Source organism: Panthera uncia, assembly GCF_023721935.1.
Source record: "Panthera uncia isolate 11264 chromosome C1 unlocalized genomic scaffold, Puncia_PCG_1.0 HiC_scaffold_4, whole genome shotgun sequence".
Classification (NCBI taxonomy): domain Eukaryota; kingdom Metazoa; phylum Chordata; class Mammalia; order Carnivora; family Felidae; genus Panthera; species Panthera uncia.
This window is the reverse complement of record NW_026057585.1, coordinates 77241013-77256706: the sequence shown is the minus strand read 5'-3', so window position 1 is coordinate 77256706 and position 15694 is coordinate 77241013. Positions and strand designations below refer to the sequence as shown.

The window sequence follows — 15694 nt, the reverse complement described above, 5'->3', positions numbered from 1 at the left end:
TATTTTTGCAGGCTTTGGACAAAAGATTGTATGCATCATCACCAAAGAAAAGATAGCTAAGGGGATTAATACTATGAGCAACTTGGCGAGGCAAGAAGCCTCGTTAATTCAATAATGTAATTAAACCACAAAAACTTAACAGGAGTCATTTGTGTACATCTGATGTGCCAGTCACTAACAAGCTGTGTCTATTTAGTAAAACACAACAAAACTATCTAAAAATCACTCTGGTAGATATCTCTGTGCCTAAGTGTACAAATAATTCTTTTGAATTTATTGCCAGTATTCTTTAATTCTGTCAGGTTTCACATCTTTCAGTGGGTCTCCTGGTTTCAGTTATGTCTTAGAAAAACCTCCATCTCCTTTCCTCTTTTCATGTATTGTGAGTTGGGTTTTTCATTCTTTACAACTTGTAATTTTCTCTTGTGAACAGACAAGAACTTTTTTGTAGATACAAGTTTCTATCCATGAATATCGATGTATTTAAATACCAAAGGGGGATATTTGCATAGCTTCGTTCTTGTTATCAGAATCGCACCAGGCAAGGAAGTAGTTTCTCAGCTTCACCACTTGGACCCCCTCCCCCTGCCCTGCACTCCTTATTTCACATAAGTTTCTAGAATTCTTTTGTTAAATGAATTGATTACAAAATTTAAAATAAACCTCAGGAAAACTAGTTATTAAGTTGTGTTCTTTACTTCTGTAGTCCTGTGAAGCACTTCTAAAATGTCTTAAGGAATTGGTGGGATTCTTTTTTTCCTCCCAACATCTTAAATGGAATCTGTGAGAGGCCTGCCTGAAAAAATTAATTTCAGACCAGAGGGTGAATAAAAAGTTGGTGTGCATAAATATTAATGATTCTTTTAAAAAAATATATTTTTTTAGTGCTTATTTATTTTTGAGAGAGAGAGAGTGCGCTAGTGGGCTAGGGGCAGAGAGAGAGGGAGACAGAGAATCTGATGCAGGCTCCAGGCTCTGAGCTGTCAGTACAGAGCCAGATACAGGACTCGAACTCACAAACTGTGAGGTCATGACCCAAGCTGAAGTTGGAGACTTAACCGACTGAGCCACCCAGGTACCGCTATTAATGATTCTGCTATAAGTTAGAATATACAGAGTCTCTTCCTCAAACAAGAAACACTAGATTTTTTTTTTTTTTTTTTTAAGATAATATTAACACTTTGTGATAATGAGTCCTAGTCTCTCACCCTCTCTTCCGTGTTTTTTGGGCATGCATTTTTAGGTCAAACTTTGTTCAAACCCTAGGCTAGAGACTGTTGCTTAATTGTGTCAGAGTCAATATAAATAAACTTCTACCTTTCACCAGCCCCGAAAAAAAGAAGAGGGAAACCCACCAAAATATGTTTATATCTACCTTAGGAAGTTGCTGTCAAGGCATGGGACTGAGCAGAGACTCTTAGTAACCTACTCCTGCTTTGCCCCCAGAGTCTTTTGATCAGTGCCATTTCAACTTCACTTTAGCTCGGTTTGTTCTGAAGAGAGTAACACTTTAAAACTTAATCTAGTAGATGGAAATTAAGTAATTGCCTTAAAAACAAGGGCTCTACAACCAAAACTGAATGACAAAATTGAACGCACACAAACCAAATTGAAAAATGCTAACCAGCTCTGAAGTATTTGTGGTAGCTGGGATTCCGGGCAAATCTGTCTGGACAGATGTCTTCGTATTCTACAGATTATTTGGCATGGTCACTGACTTGGCAAATGAGGGAAAAATATCTCGGGCAGTATGTGCTGGGGTAGGCCTAGAGCCACTTTATGTGCTATCTTATACCGAGAAGATTGTTATTTTGGAGGAATTTCTCCACTGGAAAACATGTTTTTATACTCGATTCTAGTCTGACATCTCTGTTTTTTAGAAACAGATAAATTTGCCACTGGATGTTCACTTTTTATTTCTGGCTTATCTGTTCCATGATTTTTTTTCCTTTTTTTTCCCCTCTCCTACAAGGAAAGTATACTATCCAGAGAGTTTGAGAAACCATGCCTTTAAATTAACTTAACTGCTGAGTTCTACAGAATTGGAGAAAATTGATTGTTTCCTTGTATTTCACAGACTGTATCCTTTTAAGTGACTTCTTGTAAATAACTTCATTTGCAATCTGCAGAGACTCATGTTCTTGCATCTGTGCAATGACTGCGGGGTTTGGATGCGGTATGCCACAGGGCCCGCACTAGTAGTTGGTGACAGAAGCAACAGTAGCCTCTGAGGATGGGACATGAATTAAACCCTCCTTAGTGCTGGTGGTGCATCACCTCCCTCAAGTATAGCCATTTAATCGGGTCATACACACTTTCATAGCCTGCATCCGCCTCTTCCTTCTTTTCTTATATTGTTACTGTTTTCGAATGAAAAGTATGGAAGGTAAGTTTTTTTTTCATTGTACTTAAATAGTAACTGTTAACAACCAGCCATAAGATACGTTTTTGCCAGTCACAATTGTTCTTGGGGTGGATAAAGAACACCGTGGGAAGACGGATCCCACTTTTATCTTCTATAGATTAATATAAATTTCTTTTCAAAAACACCATTTGTTTAGTTAAGATCTGTCATATTTGCTAAATGGAGTTATTTATAAAACAAGCAAATAAAATCTGTTTCTGGTTAGGCCAAATATGAAAAATTCTGTTAACTGAAGGTTTTTATTCTACTGTATGTAAAGAAAGTATTTTTGCGAAGACTTTTTTCTAGTAATTTTAGATATTTTTATGTTAATGATGTATATCATAATCGACAAGGCACATTCGGTGTCCAAGAACCCCAGCAGATTTTTATACCAACAGATAACTTTGGCTTTTGGATCAAAACAGCTCTCTGTCATTGACAAACTTAGCATTCATAAACATGTAATTTTTACAAAATCAGGTTACTGTTAAATCCCTGTGGTTCTGGAAATGCCCCTTTGCCCAGTTAGAGTCCCAGATTGTTGGATGAAGAACACAACACTTGGCTTTAGGTTCACTTGAAAGACGTGTGGGTGGTGGTGCCGGAAGAGGGTTGGTTTTGTCATTTTCTTTACTGAACCTCCTGTGTACTTGGGTGTTTATGGTCAGATGGTGCCCTCTTGTGGCACCTAGGTAGGATCGTGTGATTCAACAACAGAAAGTCATCCACCTAAGAAATGAAACCATTTCCAGGTCCCCAGTAAATATTTTTTTTTAAGTTTATTTTTGAGAGAGACAGTGTAAGTGGGGAGAGGGGCAGAGAGAGAGGGAGACACAGAATCTGAAACAGGCTCCAGGCTCTGAGCTGTCAGCACAGAACCCAATGTGGGGCTTGAACCCACAAACCGTGAGATCACAATCTGAGCTGAAGTTGGGCTCTTAAATGGACTGAGCCACCCAGGTGCCCCCAGGTCCCCAGTAAGAAAAACAGTATTTTTGTATCTTTTGCTGACCTGATTTCAGTGAATTGTTTTAAGCTCTGAGCAGTAGCATCTCCAAGTTCCTGTTTAAGTGTTCTTTGGTTGGGACTGTGTGTTTACAACCCAAGGTTTTAGTGGAATCCAAGGAAGTAGTCCTGCATAGACAGAGAGGGCTGAATGGGATGAGGAGTAGAGTGTTATACCACGATAAGGGGTGAGGACCTACATTTAGTCTGGACCTTTGTCTGAGCTTGCGTTCTTCCTGGCTTCCAATGGGTTAGGGACCTGTAGAATCCCATGTGAAATTCTCAGCAACGTGTATACTATATTAAAATGATTTTGTTTAGTGTACTACATTAAGAACATTATTCTTTTAAGCATTGTAGAAACACATTTCTATTTAAAAAGGGCTACAGTATTAATGAAGCAATCTCAGTGTGTAATTGTTAAAACGATTCATATCTGTGTATTTGTACTTCATATGGGTCAGCAATGGGATCAGATATTTAAATTGTGCCCTTTCTTTGAAAATAAAATATTTAAGAACAGGATCTCAAACCGTTACCTCTTTGTTGGCAGGGATGTCTTAAATAAAAGGGCTTGTGTCAAAAATTCAAATGTTTCCCTCCTCCCCCTTTTCAGTTCTAGGTCTCGTTCCAGATCATATTCTCCAGCTCATAACAGAGAGAGAAATCACCCAAGAGTATATCAGAATCGGGATTTCCGAGGTCACAACAGAGGCTATAGAAGGCCCTATTATTTCCGTGGGCGCAACAGAGGCTTTTATCCATGGGGCCAGTATAACCGAGGAGGCTATGGAAACTACCGCTCGAATTGGCAGAATTACCGGCAAGCATACAGTCCTCGTCGGGGCCGTTCCCGATCCCGGTCCCCAAAGAGAAGGTCCCCTTCACCGAGGTCCAGGAGCCATTCTAGAAACTCCGATAAGTCTTCCTCTGACAGGTCGAGGCGCTCCTCATCGTCTCGTTCTTCCTCCAACCACAGCCGAGTTGAATCTTCTAAGCGCAAGTCTGCAAAGGAGAAAAAGTCCTCTTCCAAGGATAGCCGGCCGTCTCAGGCTGCTGGGGATAACCAAGGAGATGAGGCCAAGGAGCAGACGTTCTCTGGAGGCACCTCTCAAGACACAAAAGCATCTGACAGCTCGAAACCGTGGCCAGATGCCACCACATACACTGCTGGTTCTGCGTCACGGGCCTCTGCAGTTTCTGAGTTGAGTCCCCGGGAGCGAAGCCCTGCTCTCAAAAGCCCGCTCCAGTCTGTGGTGGTGAGGCGGCGCTCACCCCGTCCTAGCCCTGTGCCAAAACCTAGCCCTCCACTTTCCAGCACATCCCAGATGGGCTCAACTCTGCAGAGTGGTGCTGGGTACCAGGCTGGGACACACCAAGGTCCATTCGATCATGGCTCTGGGTCCTTGAGTCCATCCAAAAAGAGCCCTGTGGGTAAGAGTCCACCGGCCACTGGCTCCACGTATGGCTCGTCTCAAAAGGAGGAGGCTGCTGCTCCAGGAGGAGCAGCCTATACCAAGAGGCAAGTGTCTCGTTTCCTCTCCTGGTTGTGTTTTTATCTTGCCAGCTGGCAGTTTAATTGTAATGTGATCTAGGTTAGAGCTCTGATTAATGGTGATAAGGCAATCCCCGTTTCCTAAACTTTGCAGTAGCAACCTTGAAAAGAATCACCCAAGGAAACCTTGAGCTTAACTCTAGCTTTCCTGCCTCCCTGAATTTGTGTCGTAGCATAAAGTTTCTTTAGACTGCTCTGCAGTGATGTTTTCACATTTAAAATTTGCCTTGGATTCTACCAACGTAAGCCAGAGAACAGAGTTTTGTGGGTCAGCTATCAAAAAATTATGGTCTTTGCCAAAATGAGCGGGCCATTGGAGATGTTAGACCCTGTAGGACCCACCATCTACTGTGATCAATCTGCATCAGCCCATGATGATGAAGAGCTACACCTTGTACCCTCACACCCTCCAGTTGAGGAGACTGGGCAAAATGGGAAAGCCTGAGGCTTAGTCCAGGAAGCCCTTGTTTTAAAATCACAAGGTGGGTGTGTGTCCCAGTAGAAGCTAACCAGGTTGCGTGTGTTAGAAGACGTGACTGTGCTTCTGCTGTGGGGGACATGGTGAGTTGGAACCTGAACCTTTGTGTGTGGTTGGATGGATTGGGATGGCAGAAGGAACAGGGAAGTTACATTGGGACCAGGTTGTCAAGAGGTACTTAACCAACCGGGCAGGTGGTTCCCCCCTCCTTTTCTCTCTCTCTCTCTGTCTCATTAGCATATTCTTTGGTGCCCCTGCTGTCCTTTGATTCTTCTTTGCCATATTAACTCAACTGTAACTTGATTAGACTTGCTTCGTTAATGGTACAAATGAGATGTTCAGCCTCTGTACTTTCCAGCCTTCAGTGAGTCTGCTTTAAAGTGTAAGTGTGGTTCCTTGCCAGGACTGGGAGTCTCATTAGGAGACTCAAGGATGAGCTCTGCTTTTCCATAAGAACGAGTAGGATGGTTTTTGCCCTCTTCCCCCAATTAACTTGTATTTTGTTTTTATTTGTGTTCGCAGTATATTTCATATTTAGATCTTCTAGGTGACTTGAAGCAAACATGAAGTCTCTTTTGAGACTTGTATTTCCAAATGTGAGTTGTATAAAAAGCAAAACAGTCCAAGGTTGAACATTCTATGTTAACTTTGCTGAAAGCAGATTTTAAGTGACTGAGTGAAGGTTGGATAAGACCTTAATTTTTTTTTTCCTAGACCACTTACAGGTAAGTAGGTTTTTGTTTTTTAGTATCCTAAAAAATTACCTTTGCTGTTTTCTTTTTGGTTGCTCTTGTAAGATACAACTCCACGGGCCATGTATTTTTCTCTTAAATGGCATCCAAGTTCATAGATCTGTGAAGGGCCACTTTTTAGAAATTACTAGAAAGTAACCAAGTAGAAAGTCCTTTGGTAACACTGGAATCTACAAGACATGTTTGTTCAGAGAATTAAAAAAAAAAAAAAAAAAAAAAGAATGGTGCTGTTTTAGATCAGGTTGCTTAAAGAAGCCTCTTTTGTGTCTCCCTTGTGTTTTATAACTAGGTACCTAGAAGAGCAGAAGACCGAGAACGGAAAAGATAAGGAACAGAAACAAACAAACACTGATAAAGAGAAAATGAAAGAAAAAGGGAGCTTCTCTGACACGGGCTTGGGTGATGCGAAAATGAAATCTGATCCATTTGCTCCCAAAACTGATGCTGAAAAGTCTTTTCGGGGTAGCCAGTCTCCCAAAAGGTATAAGCTTCGAGATGACTTTGAGAAGAAGATGGCTGACTTCCATAAGGAGGACATGGATGGTCAAGATAAAGACAAAGCGAAGGGAAGGAAGGAATCAGAGTTTGATGATGAACCCAAATTTATGTCGAAAGTTATAGCAGGTGCAAACAAAAACCAGGAGGAGGAGAAGTCCGGCAAATGGGAGGGCCTGGTGTATGCGCCTCCAGGGAAGGAAAAGCAGAGGAAAACCGAGGAGCTGGAGGAGGAATCTTTCTCAGAGAGATCCAAAAAGGAGGATCGGGGAGGGCCCAAGAGAACCGAAAGTGGGCACCGGGGGTTTGTGCCTGAAAAGAATTTCCGAGTGACCGCTTACAAAGCAGTCCAGGAGAAAAGCTCTTCACCTCCCCCGAGAAAGACCTCTGAGAGCCGAGAGAAGCTAGGAGCCAAAGGAGACTTTTCCTCAGGGAAGTCTTCCTTTTCTATTACTCGAGAGGCCCAGGTCAATGTCCGGATGGACTCTTTTGATGAGGACCTTGCCAGGTGAGGTGTGGTCCTTGAACCTCAGGGCTTTAGTGGTCTAAGGGGCATCTCCTTATCCCTCTCTCTAAGGATGTTCTGGAACCAGGACAGGCCCCTCCTGTATTTCCTGTGCTATCCAAGTTTCATAGCTGATACGTCAACCTGTGTTCAGTGGAGAAGTGTGTGTCACTAAGGAGTTATGTGTTGGGGGCAGTATCACAGGGGTGGTGAAGCATCTTTGCAGTCTTCAGTGACTGGCTTTCTGGGTGTTGGGTCCCCTCTTGACCTCTGTCCATTACCCTACCCCATATCCCCTGTCATCCCATTTTTTTCCCCTTAAATGTGCTTAAGGCGATTTGCCTGTGGAGCCATCCAGAATCCATTTTTCCATGCTGGTTACCAGAGTCAGTTATTACTACAGACCTCCATCACATAACATAGCAATTTTAAAGTTGGGGCTTGGGTGGAAGAAGGGTGTGTTGGCAGAACTTTAGGGAAGAATGGTAAGGCCCAGACTGACTGTGTTTTATACCTGGTGTGAGAACCGCACAGCCAGTTGGAAGTCTGCCTGAGCAGCATTCCAGGCACCTCCCACGTCACTGTCACTTCACTGAGTGGCCCTGGCTGGGCAAACTAGTTGATCTTTTAAATACTTTTCAATTTGTTGTGTGTGTTAAAACCAGCAGCAACTCCAAAAACAGAGTTACTGATGTTGAGTACTTTATTTACCCTGACCATTTGTTCCTGTCAGAGACTCCCAGTGAAAAAAGGGAAGAGAGGTTTTGGATGCCCTTTTCCCTAGTTATGGTCCATTGAAATTACTTTGAACTTGGGTAGCAAGCAAAAAGGAACTTTGTGGGTAAATTTAAAACTACTGAGGAAAAAAAAGCATTGTATTTTTAGGGTTTGAGTGTTTTGACTTCCTGTATATCTTGTTCCACGGGGCCTCCCTATGTTTCTTTTTCAGACCCAGTGGCTTATTGGCTCAGGAACGCAAGCTCTGTCGGGATCTAGTCCATAGCAACAAAAAGGAACAGGAATTTCGTTCCATTTTCCAGCACATACAGTCAGCTCAGTCTCAGCGGAGCCCCTCTGAACTGTTTGCCCAGCATATAGTGACCATTGTTCACCATGTTAAAGGTGAGTGCAGACCCCAGCCTGCTTGAGCCTCCCTTTCTGCGTGCTTAGCTTCCTCTGCTATAAGCAGAAGGATGAGTGGGTGACTAAGGGAGCCTTTTGGGGCCCTTTATCTCATCAAAAGGGCCTTTGAAGCTAGAGACTGGCTTGAAGAAATTCCTTCCAAGGAGGAGTTTCCATTTTGTAATTACAGACTTGAACATTTTGAAATTATAGTAACCTGTGCTCGTGAGAATAGGTAAAATACTTCATGTAAGGTTTAAAATGCTGGCAGAAGGAAGTATGAAAAGTGGCTTTTCCAGCACCTCTTTTCCTTTCTAGCAGATGAAAGCCTGTAGAGATCTCTCAGAGACTTTGTGCTGTGAATTTCTTCCCCACATTATTCTACCATTTCCTGGGCAGATTGAGGTGGGCAGGTTGGGAATGGCTGAGAGAAGTGATACAGAAGCTAGGTTGGGCCAGTTACAGGTTCTACCTGAAATCTAAACTCCAGTGGGAGTTGGTGCTGTAATTCACAGAGAAGTGAGCTCTCGGTTTCCTTGTATCCATGTCCTAAGACAAGGGACTTATATAGTGGAAACCCAGTGGCCAACATTGGATCGTGTCTGAACCAGCCGTTTTTCCTCCCTCTTTTCAGCGTGTTTGTTACGTGTATTTGACGACTTGAGTCACATCTCTGGCTATAGGTTCATGCAGAAGAGTTGAATATTCTGCCTTTGGTAGCATAACGTGTTCTTTGAATTCCCACAGAGCATCACTTTGGGTCCTCAGGAATGACATTGCATGAGCGCTTTACTAAATACCTAAAGAGAGGAACTGAGCAGGAGGCGGCTAAAAACAAGAAAAGCCCAGAGATACACAGGTGAGGACTTCAGCCTTACACTGGAGGTGGCCATAAAAGATTGCTCATCAGATAATAAACTCCTCTTGTTTTTATCAACATCAGGTGCGTTAGCAGCAGGGTTTAGGGTAAACACTCTCCAGACTCTAGGGTAGCAGTGGGCGTTTGTTGTTTGAGTGGAAAGGACATGCCTTAATGACTATGGTTGCTCACTTTGGGCCTGAGGAAGACCGGCCTTTTGATATAGATGAATCCTTGTATTGTTGGGAGCTGACAAATAGTAACCTGAGACCACTGTGAACTTTCTATAGGCAGAGTAAATGCTAAGTTTCTGTAAGCAACCCCTGTGTTCCATATATCAGTTCTTTTGGAAGAATTTGCCGTGGGTGGGAGAGCTTGCAGAATTGTGTCAAAGGGTTTAAAAGCCCAACAGTTTTAGAGTATCACATTCAATTGTGGCAGTATATTCAGCAGTTACGGGCTTTGTCTAGAAACAAACTTGGCCGTATCTTTAATTTCTTAATAGTCCGCTCTTGAGCCTGTTGAGGTAGGTAGGAGAATGCTGTTTCTACAACAATCTTCGGGTTTTAGGGTCTTTGGGGTGTGTGTACGTGCCAGGCCGTTGTTTTCTCATCTAGACCGAATCTCATAGGTAAATAATGGGCTATTATATTCTTATTCCCAAGATGAAAACTGCTCTTTGAGGTTAGCAGGGCATGGATAGTCTTGATGTGAATTTGAGATAATAGGTGTGGGTGTAGGTGAGTCTTTCTTCCTGGCTGTAACAATATTGGGAAGGAATGAGAAGTTTCTTCAGTTTGAGTTTGAGAGGTTGGTGCGTATGTTGTGTGTACGCGCCTGTGTGCTCACGGACACACCTATGGGAGAGTATAAACATATAAGCAAAGAATGTAAATAATGTATGTGTCTAAGTTAGGAAACATAATGAAAAAGAATGCCTATGATTCTGTTGCCCAACTTATGAACTAAAATGTTACCACTACTATATTCATACTGCGGGATATTAAACCTTTTTTCTGTTTTCAATTTTTAGGAGGATAGACATTTCTCCCAGTACATTCAGAAAACATGGTTTGGCTCATGACGAAATGAAAAGCCCACGGGAACCTGGCTACAAGGTGAACTGTTGCTTTGATCGTAATTCCAACAAAATGAGTGCGTTGGGCATGAACTTGACAGAAATGTGTTTGTTTAAATTACTCTCTACTTAAGTTTGTGTTTTTCTTTTAAGGATGGGCATAATTCTAAAAATGAACTACAAAGGGTTAATTTTTATTAAATGTATCAACAACCTTTGTGAAGTGGTTAGAATATGGTAAATGACCCCAAAGTCTATTGAGGTGAGCTTGAGAAAAAAAAGAGAGGAGTTTTGGAACAAGTGCCCATGATGAGAGAAGAAACTTTTTGTGATATTTTTCTGCTTGTAAGTATTATCAAATCAACTATATTACATGCACTATTTCCAACCATGATTTCAAAAAGACATGCATGTCAGAGGAGAGTGAAATATTCATATCTTAACATGGTAGACTGTTTTAAACAGCTAGTCCAGTTTTTTTTTTCTAACATTGTACCATATTTATCATCTGTCGGTTACTGTTACTTTAAAAGCTAAACATTATTTTGATAGCCCAGCTACATTTGCAATGATGTGCACGCAAACATAGTTATTAAGAAGTTAAAGCTTGTATGCAGTCTTTTTACTGTGAAATAATAGGTTTGGGTTTTTTTTTTAAGTCTTAGTGTTTATTGACCTTCATTCACATATGCAGTTAAAATTTAAAATCAAAGATTTCCATTGCTGCTGAAACCTTTTCTAAAGATATTAATCTTCAAGTCTTCTGGACAGAATTGTCTTGGTAGTTGAATGTGATGAGAGGCACTCTGGCACAGTGTCTTCTCTCCCACCCCCTTTTCTTTTTCTCCATTTGTCGCCTCCCCCACCCCCCGGTACTCCCCCAGCTCGGCACTAACCATGTGAAATGCAAGGCTTTGAAACAGCAGAAGAGAGCTGGTCCTCAAGGCCTCGCAGAGCTGACCCCATAGAGGTGCTGGGGGTGCACGGCCTCAGGGAGCAGCTTCTGCCTTTGTTTTGTTGTTTTGTTCTGTTTTTGTCTTTGGAGGGTGCAGAGGCCCCATTCCCTCTCAAAACCAACATGATAACAATAAACCTTAAACTTATTTCGGCAAAAAGCTTAGTAGTTTGTGTAAGTGCAATGTTAATACAGAGTCAGCTGCCCATTCCTTCCTCTTTTAGAGAAGTTTTACTTCCCATGAGGCAAATCCTTGTGCTTAATGATCCTGAATCCACCTTGCCCTCTGCTCTGAGTGTCCCAAGAGCTGTCGAAAGCCTTTGCCCTGGTTTGGGACGCACAGTGCTACTGCTGTCCATCTGCGGTGCATGTACCCTGAGGCTTCGACTTCCTAGGAAGTCAGCAAAAACGGGGTTTTGCTTTCTTTTTCTGCTGCTGCTTTTTTCTTTTTTAAAATAAATTTTGACCTGGTATTGTCACTTCATGAATTTTCCATAATGGTTTTTGATGTTCCCTCTCTAAAGCTGTTTCTCATTGTAACTAAGCATTTTGGAAGGCTGCTGAAGTGTCCCATGCTCTGTTGCTGGGCTGCATGCTCAGAGCCAGTTCCAAGGAGAGCATAAACCCATGGTGGCTGCCACAGCATAGGTAGGGAAGGACAACACGACACAGGCATTTCCGCTCTTGGTGGTGACTATAGGCCTGACCCAGCCTAACCAGCCACCCTCTAAAGCGGAATTTGGCCTTCTCAGCTTGTAGGCTAGCCAGAGTCATTACTGGGCCACAGAGGAAGCAAACAAGGCGAGATCAATGTTTAGCATTTTCAGAAGGTAGACATTATTTCAGAGAACTGGTTTGGGTTCTGTGAGGGACCCTCAGGAAGGGACTTCTGTGGGACGTCCTGTATCCCTCCCAAGCTTGGGTGCGGTGCCTTACACTCCCAGTGCTTCCTCTGTACCGCTCCATTGGAGTGGGAACCACAGTTTGTGGGGTGGTTGAGTTGGCAGCCCTGAATCCCAAAAACCTTCATTTTGATTTCTTTCTTGGCAGACTGAGGGAAAATACAAAGATGATCCTGTTGATCTGCGCCTTGATATTGAACGTCGTAAAAAACATAAGGAGAGAGATCTTAAACGAGGTAAATCAAGAGAATCAGTGGATTCCCGAGACTCAAGCCACTCGAGGGAAAGATCAGCTGAGAAAACAGAGAAAACTCATAAAGGATCAAAGAAGCAGAAGTACGTAAGCCCCTGTTCCCTCATTCAGACTTCTGAGTGGGGTCTCTTGTCTGCTCCTTCTGGGCTCTATACCAGAGTTTCATTTAGGGTTAGGGATGATAGCAGTTTGTTCTTTGATATCCTGTAACTGTCAAGTAAGGTCCCTGGCTTGAAAACAACTTCTGCATCAAAGTAGGGGTATGATCCTTGTCCAGAGAAGGCCTCCTGGGAGATGGGTCTTTAGTTTGGCTCTAGGGATGGAGTGGAAAATCATTTGGGAATTCCTTTTGGGTTATTTTAGACATTTTCTTTGATACATTCTTTTTCATCACAAATTTTAATGGGGAGGTTATGTTTTAGAAATGGCTCAAAGTTGTTGGCTCATAGTAACGCTTTTGTCAAAGACATAGGGTGAAACTAAATATAGGACAAGGTTGTTGATTTTTTTTTTTTAAGAACATTCTTTCCCTCCCCCGCCCCCGTTAATGTTTCTTTATTTTGAGAGAGAGAGAGAGAGAGACAGAGAGAGAGAGAGAGAGAGAGAGAATATGAATGAATGAATGAATGAATGAATGAATCCCTAGCAGGCTCAATGCTGTCAGCACAGAGCATGATGAGGGGGTTCTTGGGGCTCTGTCTCACAAAGCATGAAATCATGACCTGAGCCAAAATCAAGAATTGAATACTTGACTGAGCCACCCAGGCGCCCCAAGATTGTTGATCTTAAATGCCCTTTAAGATCTAGTTTGACAGACACTTCCAAGTAAGGTGTTCCAAATATTCTTTAAACAAAGGTAGCGTTGTTGAACTTCATAGGGCAGCATTCATGCCAAGGTCCTGTCATTTCTGTTTACATCTGTGAAAGTTCCATGACTTTTCAATCATGTCTCATTAAACGTAGAATTGAAGCCCCACACATTCCCATATGAAGCAACACCACTTTTGCTGTTTCTGAACTTTGGCCAGCAGGCGTTTTCATTATCCATTTTCTGATAACAATCCTTTGAGATAAGTTGCATGGTTGGTATGGTACCCACTTTGCCCATTTGAAAGATAAGCTGAGCTTATAATGATTTTTCTGAAATGACATAATTATCAGCTGACATCAAAACTCAGATCTTCTGTCTCACTTTTTCTTCCTTCCACTGTGTTACTTGTGCATCAGAAGCCCTGGCACTTGCCAGGACTGCCCCCTGACAAAGGGACCTGATAATCCTCAACAGGGAGTGGATGTGGTGGTCCAGTAGTCCTCAGCACTGCTTCTGGTGGAAAGGAGGCAAAACCCCTCAAACATTTCAGGGTTGGGTTTGGATTATTGATCCTGATTCCTTTCCCTGGAACACGTACCTCTTCCCCTGACTTGCTGTGTGATGTTGAAACCCTAGTGTTTTGTGATTGGGGCAAGAAGAAAGATGTTTAATCTCGTTAAATATCATTCTTCAGGGGCTCCTGGGTGACTCAGTCGGTTGGGCATCTGACTTCGGCTCAGGTCGTGATCTCACAGTCCGTGAGTTTGAGCCCAGTGTCAGGCTCTGTGCTGACGGCTCGGAGCCTGGAGCCTGGAGCCTGCTTCTGATTCTGTGTCTCTCTCTCTGCCCCTCCCCTCTCATGCTCTGTCTCTCTCTGTCTCAAAAATAAATTAAAAATTAAAAGAAATTAAAAAAAAAAAAATATATATATATATATATATATATACCATCACTCTTCAGTTTACAAAAACGGTTTCTCGAATGACTGAAGAACAACTTAACCCAAGATCACACAAGTAATAAAAGTGATACTGGGACTCCAGTCTGAGGCCTTTTGGGATCTTGTTTTTAAAACCTCTTAGAAAAATCCTGTGATGATAACTTAGATTTCCCCTATTTATGAGTAAATGCTAGAAAGAGGCACTAGGATTTAAATATTTAAGTTCTTGAGCTTCTCAAATGGCGAATGTGGTGGGAGAGGGAGCAGGGTGCTTTGTTTGCGAAATGGAGGGGAACATGGGAAGGGAGGATAGCAGTAGGTTATTGGCGCTTGGCTGGCCTTTACCTCTAAGTGTCCTCTACTCCTGGGAGCCTGGCCTTTCTGCCATCTTAAAGGCAGCCAGTAACCCCCACTAGCACATGGCAGGACTGGCACCGACTTCTCCATAGACGGTGACTCATTGTAGTAAGCTAATTTGTCCTGGTCTGTAATTTCTCTCAGATGAAGGGAAGGGAGGGAAGTAACTCTGGGAAGAGTTTTGCCGGATCCTGTGCTTTAATAACTCAACCTGTTTGAGCTCAGTGAGAGGTGGTATGTGGGATAGTGGTATAATTAGAGCTAGGTTTGAACCCCAGTTCTGCTCAGCTCTGTCACCCTGAATCTCTTGTCTATAAAGTGGGAGAAATAATACTGAATAATCACAGCCGCCATTCACTACACACCTGCTATGTCATTGTGAAGTGTTGAAGCATATTGTTTGTTCAGTCTCTAGAACAGGCCTAAATTAGGCCAGTAGTGTTCTTCCTATGAGAAATAAAAGTAATGTAAAGCACTAAACACATGGTAATATATTAAACCTCTGTCCCAGTTCCAGATACGTCATGGCTTGCAATGCAGCGTTCTCTTCTCTGCCTTTCTAGTTCATGCAAATGTATTATACGGGGCCATGGGCTGTGTTCTGTTCCTTCTCTGTGTATGTCCCATGTTCATCACAGGCTGACACATAGACCTGTCACTGAACATGACCCACAGAACTGAGAGGAGGCCTCCTAGGTACCCTGGGTGGGTAAGTTGGGGGTGAGTTGGGTGTTTTGAGGTTACTCAGTGTCTTCAGTGTTTTCATCACAGATATGTTCCTGATTGCCCTGTGCTTCTTACCAGTGAGTACAGCCAAGGGCTGTACCCTGGAGCTTGGTGATTTAAATCCCTGGCTCTTCTGTTTTCGTAGGAAGCACCGGAGAGCACGAGACCGGTCCAGGTCATCCTCCTCTTCCTCCCAGTCATCCCACTCCTACAAAGCGGAAGAGTACACTGAAGAGACGGAGGAGAGGGAAGAGAGCACCACAGGCTTTGACAAGTCCAGACTGGGGACCAAAGACTTCGTGGGTCCAAGTGAAAGAGGAGGCAGAGCTCGAGGGACCTTTGTAAGATCCTGCCCCCTCTCCCTTTCTCTGAGCCCCTATTCCTCCCAATTGTTTGTTTATCCAAATACTAGTTTTATTGTCCTTGATACAAGGAATTCAGTCTATAGATCCCAGAATCTGTGGTTCCCCTCTTCCTTAAGCTTTTTCTTTTTA

The 15694-nt window shown here is 42.8% G+C and overlaps 1 protein-coding gene across 3 annotated transcripts in view; it reads left to right on the top strand.

Moving 5' to 3' along the window:
• Positions 1–15694, top strand: part of THRAP3 (thyroid hormone receptor associated protein 3) — a 76071-nt gene that overhangs the window by 56292 nt on the left and 4085 nt on the right. For all 3 annotated transcript variants that reach the window (XM_049617501.1, XM_049617499.1, XM_049617500.1), the window contains 7 exons: positions 4029–4934; positions 6487–7200; positions 8147–8319; positions 9067–9178; positions 10212–10296; positions 12262–12449; positions 15346–15541. In XM_049617501.1, the coding sequence (XP_049473458.1) occupies positions 4029–4934; positions 6487–7200; positions 8147–8319; positions 9067–9178; positions 10212–10296; positions 12262–12449; positions 15346–15541 (2374 nt within the window). The remainder of the gene's footprint in view (positions 1–4028; positions 4935–6486; positions 7201–8146; positions 8320–9066; positions 9179–10211; positions 10297–12261; positions 12450–15345; positions 15542–15694) is intronic.